Raw genomic sequence first — 12414 nt, 5'->3', positions numbered from 1 at the left:
GGACTTCCGGTGTGAATAGTCTGAATACTAAACAAAACTGAAGCAAGCCCCAGATTTCCCTTTTGGTGACCTTTATGTTTAAATATGGTAAATAGAGACTTTTTTCATCCCTCAATCAAAATGAAAGTTAGTGTTGTAGGAATACGGTGGCGCTAGTTTGTATTCTAATGCATAAGCACACTTTATGATACCAATATTTGTAAGTTAACTTTTACTTTATTTCTAGTGAAGGACGTGTCATCGTGTATAGTTCAATAAAGTAGGTGTTAGAATCTTTTTTTTTTTTTATGTTTATGTAGAAGTCTGCAGCTTTTTGGAAAGCAACTACTTTGAGAAATTTTCTGTGTGTATTCCAATGCGTGTTGGCTGCTAACCCCGCAAAAGCAATATAGTTTACAAAACTGAGCACTGAGCTGGAAATCAGTGTCCTCAGCTGTAATCCTGATGCTACAATGGATGTGCTATGGACGAGTCACTTAACTCTTTGTGCCTCAGTTTCCCCATTGCTAAAATGAGAATAAAGCTATTTTGCAGTGCTGCTTTCAGGCTTAATTAGTTATCGTTCTAAAATATTGTCAGAGCTAAATGTTGTTTTCTAGTTAATGGTTTATGTAACTCGTGTTTTCACAGTTGGGTGTTTCTGTTGTTGCCACAGCTGTGGCATGGAACCATGGCTCCCAGATTGAGAAGGCTGTGATGTAAATGGTCCATGTCTGTTACTGGTGCCATTATCAATTTGTTATTTTTTTCTCAATTAAAACTTTTACATTAAAGACTGACAGTGGTGCATATTCCAGGAAGTCTGGGAATCATTACAAGAAAGGATTTGGATATTTCCAGATTGGAAGAGATTTTCATGGTGGAAAAATAACATTGAATAGATATTAAATTGACTGGAAAATACATTTTGGTTTGGATGATAATTGAAAGGATGACTTTTGACCACTTAGTTTATTGCATTTATTAAGAAGATATAACTTGTATTTTGGAATTATCTTTTTTTTTTATTCATTGACACAGAGGTTGTGATATTGACCCTGATTTTTTTTTTTTCCCCTACTGTGGTACCTTGTCAGAATCTCCTCTCCTTTGTTCTCCCACTGCCGAGGAAATGATGTTCATCAGCACATGTTCTCTCCTACATCTGCTCCAGGTCTGCAGCATCTTAAATTCCCATTTAGTGCTGACTGTGCACTTGTTACTTCTCCTCTAGTATTTTACCTGAACTCACAAGCCCAGAGCAATCCGTCTAGTCCATGCTACAGCCATCCTTTTCAGTGGAGGTAAGGAGAGGTATCAACTAGGAATTTCTAAGAGTTTGTTGTTGGTATAACCATTTATAAACTTAACAGCTTTGTAGTTGAAGTTAATAACGACTAACAGAAGGGAACAGCCTTGTAGTCATTATTTACTTCTAGCCAGTTAGCATTTGGGTTGATGTTGCTCGTTGGTATAGATTTTGCTAGTTCTTGTGTAGTTTAAGGCCCTGTGTAGGGAAGGTGAATGCAAACCTACCTGTGTGTGCATGCAAATTCCTGGTTGTACCTTGTGCTAGCTTCTGAGTACATTTGCAACTTGCACTGTGCAGCAAAGGAACCCTTCACAGGCATGTCTGGTGTCAAGAAAAACAGTTTAAAAGTAGAACAGCCCAGAGCGGGGTACTTAAAAAGCTCTGCCTAGAACAGTGGTCCTGTGCTAATGTACTGTGTACTGTTCTATTCGCTGTAAACCCACATTAGTTTCTCACAGAAGCAAGCTGGCTGAAGTCTGTCTCCAAACACAGGCTCTCCAAAGGATAGTGAGTAAAAGCAAGCCTGTTTTTAGCAGGATTAAATATGGTGTACAAGAGTTTGTAAACCAAAAAAAAAAAATGTCCAGACAAGCTCAGTTTGTATTAAAGCATTTGAGAGTGTGGCTGATGTATTTTTACTTCAGGATTAGCTCTTCCTCTGCTTTCTGCTCCTATGGAACATGCATGGCCATCAGCAGCCCCAGTGGAAACCTTCAGCTTCTTCACTAAGAGGAAGCTTCACCTAGTGAAGCTCTTGAAGACAAAAGCTAATGGGAGCTAGAGATCTTTGTGTGCGTGCAGTTATGAAATCGGAGCTCAGTGGTACTTACTTAAAACTTGAGCCAGCACAGGCATCAGAGGGTCTGGTTTTGAAGTTCACATGCTGCAGTGTGGATGTAGCTGGTCAAATTTCAGTTACTCATCAGGTGGTAATGCAATAGCCCCTGGATCTAGACTGGTATTTCAGAGGGAGATGGCTCTTGCTGGCCAGCTCTGGTAGGAGTAACCAGAAAATGTGAAGTTGAACTATTTTAGGCATCTGTCCCTCTAATGGAGAGTAACATATATTACATCTGTTGAGTGGAAATCAGGTTGTCAGCAAAGGCGAGGGATGTTGCATGTATCTGTACTCCCTGCGCACTGGAGAGGTGCTTGCCCCGCATGCCTGCTGCTTTCCCTCCATGTTGGGCAGCACTTGGTGAAAATTCTTAATTAGGTGCTCATTTTGGCAGCACTTGCAGTGACTGAAGAGCAGTCTCCTACCATTTGAATGTCACTGTCATCAATATAGTTTTAAATTAATTTCTGTTATTTAAAGGCTGGTAGTGGGTAATGTTCCTTTACAACAAGGGTGATTAAATGCAATTAAATGCTGTTTAGCACTGGGGCTGATTAACAGACTGTTAAGTAACAATTAAGTATCAAAATTAGATTATTTTTGAAGTCAGTTGAGAACTGTTCTTTTTGGAGAGGAGATGTAATGGTTATTGACGATTTTCAAAAGCCTTTTTAGTACTTTTTTTCTCTGAGAATCCTTCAATCTTTGGGCTTTTGGTATGGGTCAGTGAATAATTCTCTGTTTAAGAACAGTTCAAATAAAAATCTTAGTGTCAGGTTATATTCCGCTGTTACTTTGGGCTCTCCTTGATAATAATGCTTTTCACATATGGGGACCTTCCAGCCATCTGTTTTCTAAATACTGAATGGTTGATGATTCACAGATACATGGCTCGGTGTAAGAGCTGAGATCTACTATAATAACTTTTTATTTTTGTCCTTGTTGCTTTCACCTGTGCAGCTCTTGATCCTGTTTTATCCGGTCTTTCTTTGTTGTAGTTCTGTTTACTTGGTTACAGTACCAGTGATAGCCATTCCTGCTTGCTTAGAGCAGAGGTTCATCTTGGCAAGTTACTGCGATCATTGATCTACTCAGCTTAACACCTTCAGGTTAGCCAGGCAGTGGTTCATTTCCATGGCTATTATGCAAGTCATACTAGGAACTGGTGGAAAATGTGACTAGAAAAATCTATGCCTTAATTTTTAAAAGTTTCTCACCTTTCACCTGTGTTATATTGGCATTTGCAAGAATCTACATAGGTTTTCCCTTCTTGCCTGTGCTTCGTGGTGGTGTTGATACTTTTACGTAGGCAGATGAACACCTGTTGGTGCATCTGACACAAAATCAGATAGCATGGAAATTCTGAAAGAATTAATCTAGTTAAGGTTGAAAATATTTTATACATAACCTTTGAACAATTGAAAAGAATGTAAACCTTTCAAAAGAGTAAAAGGAAATGTGAAGTGACATGATTACAATAAAAATAAATTGATAGAGGTGAAATAAGACTGCTGTAGTTAATACAACTGTGGGTTGGAATTAAGGTCATGTATCTTTGGGAAGAAAAGAGAGTGATGTCCAAAATTAAACTGAAGTATTGAGTCTCATATTTGGGATCTGGCTTGCACTCTTTTGTGGGTAGCAGGGAAGTCAAATTACTGAAGAAGAAAATGAGGCCATGTTTCACAGCTGGTCCTCTTTATGAGTTGGCAAGGCTCTGTACACCCATATTTGTCCTTTAATTTAATCAAAATATGGATTTACAGCATTTCTTGATATCAAGTTGCTTAAAAGATGTCATGATTTAATTGTTCTAGCTTGGAAGTGATGGACCTTGAGATTAAAGGAAGGTGCATTTCTCCCTATTTCAAAAAACTTTGCACTCTCAGCAAGATTTAAGCTAGTTTCAGTAAGTCTAGAAGTGTATTAATTTGTGGTAACAAGGATGAAAGTGTTCAGGTGCCATATTTCTGGCATCTCTGGGTACTGCAGGTGAGGTGAAATCTCAGTGGAAATTTGCTTTATCCTAACAGATCAAGGGAAGAGTTGGGTTCAGCTGGATTATTCAAGGGCTATTTTCTCGTGCTATTTCGATTTCGTGAATTCATGCCAGTTGTGGAACATGTTCTTATAGGGATAGATGGTAGAGATTATTTTTATAGGAATGTTTTCCCTTGGAGGTTCTAGCCTTAATAAAGTCTATTGATACTGGCTATTAATTTTTTATAGCTTTGCAGAATAGTTTTATAGATTTTTTTTTTTTCCTAGCCTGTACAAAATCTGGTCACCATTTGTGAATGTGATGGTAGTCAGATCCTTGGTGTCTTACTTAAGTAAAACAAAATGGGAAACCTAATATTGCTCCAGAATACTCAGTGCTTGAACACAGTACATAATTACGTGATCAGTGTGTAATTAAAATGGTATGAGTTTTGTATAATTAGGATTTTATGGACATCTGTGATATAATTTAAGAATATATTAATTTATTTACATAAAAAGCCTATTCCAGGAAACAATCATTTAATCAATAACTGTGGTAAGCAGCAGGAAAGCTTTATACATAGATGTTCAGCGAATGTACTGGTAGTGTTGCCTGTCTTTATTTAAAGCCTTTTTTGTATAAGCTGTTACAGTGGATGAGGGGAGACCTATATTTAGAGCTATGGCTTGTTTGGGTGTGTGAGCGCGGTTTGGTGTGCAGTGTCCTCGGTGAGGCTGCTCCATCCCAGTAAACAGACGGACTTCCCAGGCGCTGCAGGGGGCCGGTCAGCTGGCCATCACCAAAGGGTGGGAATGGAGACGTTCACCTTGTTTGAGTGGGGTCTCCTGTTAGGCTGCGCTTCTTTTTCTTACGTCCCGGACTTGATGGTGCGTCTTGATGAGGGTCTTGTAACTCCAGTCTTTCTACTTCAAGGCAGTTGCAGAAATCCCTTCCGTAGTATAGGGATGTATTCTTGGCATGCACATCCCCAAATCACCCGTGTTTTGGTTTCAAAGACTACATACATTTTACAAGATCAGGGCAGCACCTGTAAACAGGAGATGCTCTATAATTTCAGGGAAGATAGAAAGCATTCCAGAATTCAGACTTAATGAGGTTTTTAATATTTTTACTTTGAAATACCTCAAGGCTTGTCAAGAGTTGGTGATAGTTTCCTATCTCTACTTAAAATTCCATTTAGTTTAAAGTCACTTGATACAGGTTTTAAGAGTTTGTTTTAGTTAGAAACTCCTATTTGACAAATGTCAGAGGATTAATGAAGAGGACTATATTCAGCTTGAATGACATTTGGAAATAGTTCTGTTTTTGCAGCAAGTGATATCCTCCTGGTTTAGTGCTTGATTTGGAACAGGTTCTGCTTTCTTAAATGTGCTAAATAATTGGTCAGAGTTGACTGCAAGATAGTATAATGTCACTTTTGGAAACAATGTAGATAAGCAATTCAGGAATAATGAGTAACAGAACAACTTTGTGAATATATCATTATGCATAATGTGAAATGGTGAATTTTGAGTAGGTAATCTTTTGGCAACTGAATTGTAATCTACATCTCGCATTGAATGAATGAGTTTCCCAGAATCCATTTCTTTTTTAATGGAAATTTTTCTCTTTATTCCTTTTCTTTTGTACTAGTTATTATTCTTGGGAATAGTTTTTCCCACCTAGGAGATGGAGACTACAGGGGACGGGACATATTGGTGATACCTAAAACCTGACAGGCTCAGAAAACATTTTGTCTTTCTTATGCTGATCAGAAACTGCTTGCTTGCCACATGGTTGGAAATAGCGAGGTGTGGTGGCCTGAATGTTTTTTCATGTGAAGGCGGTGTGTAAATGCTAACCCCCCTGCATCCTGTCTGGAACTGCAGCAGCAGAAGAGTTAAACCCTGGGGTCTGGAGCCCGAGGTGTGAATTCTTGTCTCCTTCCAGGCTCGCTGTTTGGCTGCCCGCCGTGGGACCACTTGCAAAGCATATAACCTGGTGGGTTGACCTGGGAAATCAGAGGCTCCCAGAGGGGGAGTATGTACTTGGGGCTTCAGAAGTTGGAGGGCTTTAATGTTTGCTAGCCACTTGTAAACCAAGCGGTTCATAACTGGTTTTTCTATAAAATTATTTTTGAAGGCTGGTACAGCTGTGTATGAGCTGACTTATTTACTACCCCGGCACTATTCAAAGAGTTTGGGATGGCTGGGACAACATAGCAACTTCTGGTGAGGAACGAAAAGCTCAGAAGGTTCTAAGTGACTGTAGTAAATATTGAAGCTTTTCTTTCTCTGTCTTTATTCTCAAATAACAGTGATTTCCTCAAATGATAGTACTGTGCTCCATTCTGTACAAAAGTCTTCCTTCCACATAGTCTTTCCCTCATAGACCTTTTGATCTTGAATGCAGGTACAGAAACAATCTGTGCGCTGAGGGATTCCTGGCAAGGGAATTCTGAGAAAGAAGTGTATGTTCTTAACCAGGCAGTCAGGTGTTATTATTGGTGATAGACAGTCCCCTGCATTTTCCAAAACTTGTTTTTAATTGTCCTGTGAGGCAATCAGGTGCTATTTTTAGTTTTGATTTGGAAAATCGGTGAGTGTGCAAACAGGCGCGTTAACATCCTGTGCTGAAGCACTAATAGTAGAGATGTACTAATAGTGAGTACCTCGTGTCAGCTTAGCGGACTTGAGCTGGGGAGAAGCAGAGATTATATGACACAGCTGCTTGCATTAGCACGGGACTATTCCTGCCCATGAGCAGAAGATTCCTTTCAGATCTGTTTTCTTAAAAAATTCCTGTTTGAAGCCATGAGTTGCAATTTCTAATCTGGATAGATAAACCATTCAGCGAATCAATATTAACCTGAAAGCTTAAGGGAAGTTTAGAATGTAAAGAAGGAAAGAAGATTTCAGGGTAATATTGGTAATATTGCACCATTTTTTGAAATTGTGTTCCATTTCAGCTGGGTCTTGCTATCCTGCGCTATGCCGAACTTTTGTCTCAAGTGCAAGCTCTTGTTTGAATATTCAAAAGTGTACCACGTCAGAAGGCCTGCAGCAGAGCTTCATCTTCTGTAACATACCTTTCTGTGCTCTCTTTTTTACAGGCTGCATCTGCACTCCCCTTTTCTTCAGTATCTCTCTATTCCTGTTTTTGTTCATTCACCTCAAATGTGCTTGTTCTAGTCCTCCAAGTTCTCCTTTCACCTAATTTATCTCCTAAAATTTTGCTGCTTTGGCTAGTGGTTATTATTCTGTCATTCAATCCCTTTTGTGGTACTTGAGAGCATAATCTTCTACCCTAGTTTACATTACACTGTCATTATGAATTATTAATGTTCTAAAATAAAATCTTCAAACAGTAATCTTTGCTGTGGTGAAAGAGCTCTGTGTGCTTTTGTTTTCCTTCCTGTCCTTTCCTTTCTTTAGACCTTCAGGTCTTTAGAGCAGGGATGTTATTGATCCAGCTGTCTGGGAAAGACTGGCTGTGCAATGGGAGTTGCATTGTCACATCTCTGGGCTGAGATAGGTATTTATTTGTATAAACACTAAAAAAAAAAAGTTGTGGAAGTAATAATTTTGATTCTCTTAGAAGACCTGCTACACAAGTAGAAGTGATAATATATGTTTGGGTTACAGCTTGCCCGAGAAGGTGAATATTATTTTTTTGTGCTGTCTATTATATTGTTCCTATATTTGTTCCTGTTGTTCTCAGGATTTATTGGATCTATTTGATCTATTTGAAATGTATCAATCAAAAATCTCATCTATTTGAATAGATGAGAAATTTAAAATAACACAACAGGTCAAGTTATAATACTCAGCAAATTTTTAGGGCAAGAAACTTCAACCAAAAGAAATCTGGTAAAAATCCCTATCAGCTTTCATCCACACTTCGTTTTAATGCAACAGTTTGTCCACTCTGCTTCTGAGAAATTGGAAGATAACAGAATCATTGAATGTCCAAAAAATACTGACCAGAAGTGTTCCTTTAAGTCGCAAGTGCCTGCATTGCCCTCACAGAGAACCTACAATTAATTTGAGCAAAATGGAGTTGATTACAGCTGCGTTCATCATGGACAGAGGAACAGCCCATGGGGATGTGTTCCAGCCTGTACCCCATGGCTCAGTGTGCGCAGCCTCCTCTAATATCAAGATGGATCATAAAACCGTGACCTGTCGCTTCTGCAACTTTCCCCTTCTTATTAAAAATGAGTGCAGCTGCAGACTACATCGTAGAAGGCCACGGTCTACTTTTTACATACTGTTGTAGTAAGTGGTCGGTATTATGAAAAGTATTTTTATTTATTAATTTTGCAAGTCAAGTTTTCTCTGCAGAAAGTACGTTCTTCGGACAAGGAGGTGGTGTTCATTTGCATGCATGATCTCTGCTGTCTCGGCTTATGTTTGCTTAGTAGTTTGTGTGTTGTACCAAACAATTTGACGAGCTGCAAGTATTATTTACTTATTAATAGTTGCGTTTGTATAGGTAGTGCAGAAGCCTAAATTTGGTTTTGTTAGAAAATACTTAAAAATTGCATAAATTTTGCTTAAGTTTGGATATTTTCTTCTTCCCCCAATCTATAAAATCTGTATAATGCTAGATCTGATAATCAAAATTTGGAAGAAAAGAAAGTAAAGTGAGTATAAGATGAATATTCCCATTTATCAACATTTTCCTTTTTCTTTGTATCTGAGATGGTTTAAAAGGTCATTGGGGAGGTGGGCTATGCAAGTCATATTTAAAAAGGGAGAAATTCTGTTACATATTTTTGTTTCTAGCTATATTATTTAGATTTTTTTTGTGCCATTTTTAATCTCTTACAGTACAGCGTAGGAAGATTTAGCATTGCAAACTTTAAAATTTTGGTTTTAGTATTTTAAAGTTAGTTTTTTTCTGGAGACTGCAGAAGGAGTACCGTATCTGTCTATTCTGTACTTTATTTCAAAGCAGAGTATTCAGTTTGGGCCAATTAATTTATTAAAACTGCTTCTGTGTTCCAGAACTATAACATATATTAGGTGGACATACATGTTAGAAGTTGTATATAAAATAAGTATCTTTGTTAGAAGATACTTAATATATATACTACATAAATATAGGTGGACGTACATGTTAGAAGTCGTATATAAAATTAATATCTTTGTTAGAAGAGCTTCTATTTTAGGAAACATTACTCTTTTAATGCATCACCTTTGTGGGTTTCCCAGAATTACTGTGAAGCAGTTTACAGAAATGTATCAGACTGTAGTTATATAGAAATCAGTGGTCTGGGCTTGTTCTCATGTTCATTCTGGCTTGTACATTATATATTTTTCTGAGGCTCACAACCTTGAGTCGTTTTTTTGCCTGCTGGTTGATGATATGTTATCATGGCTTTCCCAGACTTTAAAATGAAAAGCTAAGCTTTTGCTGTGAAGATTCATATTACGCCAAAGGAATAACTAAAATAGGGACCAATTTCTGTTAAAAATTCATGGCCAAATTAGGTTGTAATTCTGCCTTTAAAGCAGATGAACTCTTCATCTTTTTTAATTTCTGGGGTTTTTTTGTATACTAGCACCCATGATGTTTCCCAAGCATGGTTTTGATTCCTCATGTCTCTTCTGTACCATGGCTTATTTTGTAAAGTCTATTCATATCCCATGCTCTAACTTCATTAAGAATTTATGCTTGAAAATTTAAAATTCATCCTCTTAGTCTATTCATTACATTAGCATTCCCCTTGCTCCCACAATAGCTCTTCTTAGCCAACATCCTACAAAATAAGCTTTTTGTTTCAGAAAAGCCGTGATAAATACAAGGGCTTTACAATATCCTTAACATTTCAGCTGTGCCTAAGTGTGTTAACTAAGAAACAGGGAAACAAGCTGCGGAGTGGAAGCTCCTGCACTGGAGGTTCAGTTTGGAGCAAACAGCCTGAATTATACTTAGAAAATTAAGGTCCCAGAGCTTATTTTAAAAGTCAGGCTTGGTTTGGTCTTCTGGGTAATACTCCATCAAACAGGTGACAGCACTTGCTGCTAGCTGTGTAGCTGCCATGTGTGGCCCCGAGCTGGGAGGCACCGTGTTGACCCTGGGCACGGTTGTACGTGAGATGGGTGTTGGACGTTTGTGATCTTGTGTAGCTGAGGGGAGCCCCTTTTGCTTTTGTGAGCTGGTGGTTGTGATCTGAGTAACATCAGAGCTCTCTGATTCACCCACTTAATACAGCTCTGTTCCTTTCTTGTTCGCTTTGTTTGTTTTACTTTAATTACTTGTGTGCTGTCTTGATTTAGTTTTAACTGTCCACTGGTAGTTCTTCAGACTTCCATCCCTACAAAGACACGAAGTGTGCATGCTGCCTTTGCTGCTTCTCTGAAGTTGTTCTTCCAGCTCTGTGCTGTAGTTTCCCTGTAAAACAGGGTAGTGACACCTCCTTTTTCAGATCTGCTTTGCTGCAGCATTCTTGTTGGAATGGGTTACGGACGACTGTGCTTTACAGTTCTTAGGGATACATACAAAAACCCTGTTATGGGAGAGTTTATCAATAGCCTGGTCTTGTTACTCAGTAACAAGGAGCGCAGGGAGCCAGGGGTGGAAGAATTCTGCAGAGAACTGGGGCTGATGAACTGCTCTACTTCTTCATGGAGAGGTTGATGCAGGTTGGAGAGGCAGGAGAAGAGATTAAGATACCTTCCTGTTTGCAAGTGCTGTTGCACGGTGAATTCATTAACACTGTATTACAGATTAGACAGAAAGTTTGAAGTGCATCATGATAAATAATACATGCTAAAGATGAAGAAATGCTATGGTGGCAACAGGAGGCTCAATCTGTGTTTTCCTTTGGGTAAATTTTGGCTGGTGAAGAGGAGGGAAGAATCTTTGGATGAGGATGTCGAGGTTATAGCAGCACTGTGATGCTGTTTCTCACAAGTGTTACTGTCTTCAAGAAGATTTTGGATAAAATGTTAGAAGATTTCTATATAAACATGAAGAGACATTTTCAGAACTGATGTGCAGTATTGTTATTTTTCAAATAACATTCTCATTTTTTATGGTGTTTGAATCACATATTGGGGTTACATTTGTTTAAATTGGACAACTGACATTTGAATCACACATGGAGAAGACAGGGCTAGGGAAAGAATGTGAGTTCTAGTAACTTAGTTAAAGAGGATAATTGACCTTTCCGTGGCCCTGAGCCATGAGCCCAATCATCAATTTTGTGAGCTTGAAATAATGTTAAGCTTATGTTACATAGAAGTTGCCAGACATCTTACTGTTATTTGGGAAGTATAGGAAGGATATTAGCATACTAACGTTACATTTTTGTAAATGAAAATACAAAGAAAAAAATCTTTCTTATTAAATATTCATAGGAGTTTGGGCACAATTAACTTTTTGTTTTAGCAGTGCTTGCTTCTTATCACTATTTGGTCATGGTTTTGTTTAGAAAATATTAATTGTGATAATAGAGCTGTAGTTAACATCCTCTGTATCTTAAGTGAGCACAGTTTTGTAAGGGTTGTTTTAGGGGTATGAACTCAGAGCAGTTGCTTACACTTAAGCTGTGCAGTGATATTGCAGTGAATTACTATTTCAGGCTATCCACTATGGTGGCAACCCCTGTTAACTCAGTAGCTGTGCTGGATTAAAGTTACATGAGGTTGGCAGCTTTTATTCAGGTATATGAGTGTACCGTGCCCGATAGCTAGTTCAGTAAATGTTTCTGATCCTTTGAATCATTAACTAGTGTCGTCACTAGGATGTTCCCTGCATGGGAAATGCACACCAGAGGGAGGTTCGGTTGTTCTTTATCCCTGGAAAACTTGACCATCAGGTCTTAGTTTAATCTCAGATAAATGTGTCTTTGGGAGCCCTTTTGAGCCTTTTATGCCGAGGTAGCAATTGAAACCTGTGTGAACTGCTGTAACAGAAGAGTATGACTCTTTAGTTCTGTATTGACTTGGGGATTTCTGCAGGTGGGGTGATTTCTGCCAAAAAAGGCGGAAATCTAAGATTGTATAACCTAGCAAATAACAATAGAAAAATGAACCTTGAAGATATATTCAGCTTAATGTTTTCTGTCAGACTGTTACTTACATGTCTTGAGATTGCAGTCTGCTCAGTCTGTTCTTCATTTGTGTACGTCACTGTTCAAATAATAATGATGCCTCAAATAGCTCAAGACACGTCTTCCATGTATTTTTTTTTTTAAAGGAACCCTCCTTCTTTTTAGAAGCATGTAGGAAGAACTTTTTTTCTTCTTTGTATTGAAAGACCAAAGATTTTTGCTGGAGTTCCTACACATTG

General features: G+C 38.4%; 1 protein-coding gene across 10 annotated transcripts in view; it reads left to right on the top strand.

The window, feature by feature from the left end:
* MAST2 (microtubule associated serine/threonine kinase 2) overlaps positions 1-12414 on the top strand; it is a 192301-nt gene that overhangs the window by 90537 nt on the left and 89350 nt on the right. For 5 of the 10 annotated variants that reach the window (XM_037404067.1, XM_037404070.1, XM_037404066.1 and 2 more), the window contains one exon: positions 1077-1283. The exons of the other annotated variants lie outside the window; for them this stretch is intronic. In XM_037404067.1, the coding sequence (XP_037259964.1) occupies positions 1077-1283 (207 nt within the window). The remainder of the gene's footprint in view (positions 1-1076; positions 1284-12414) is intronic. 10 annotated transcript variants of the gene reach the window in all.

Source organism: Falco rusticolus, chromosome 11 (genome assembly GCF_015220075.1).
Source record: "Falco rusticolus isolate bFalRus1 chromosome 11, bFalRus1.pri, whole genome shotgun sequence".
NCBI lineage: Eukaryota > Metazoa > Chordata > Aves > Falconiformes > Falconidae > Falco > Falco rusticolus.
Note: the sequence above shows the minus strand (reverse complement) of the source record. Positions and strands in the feature narration are given on the sequence as shown.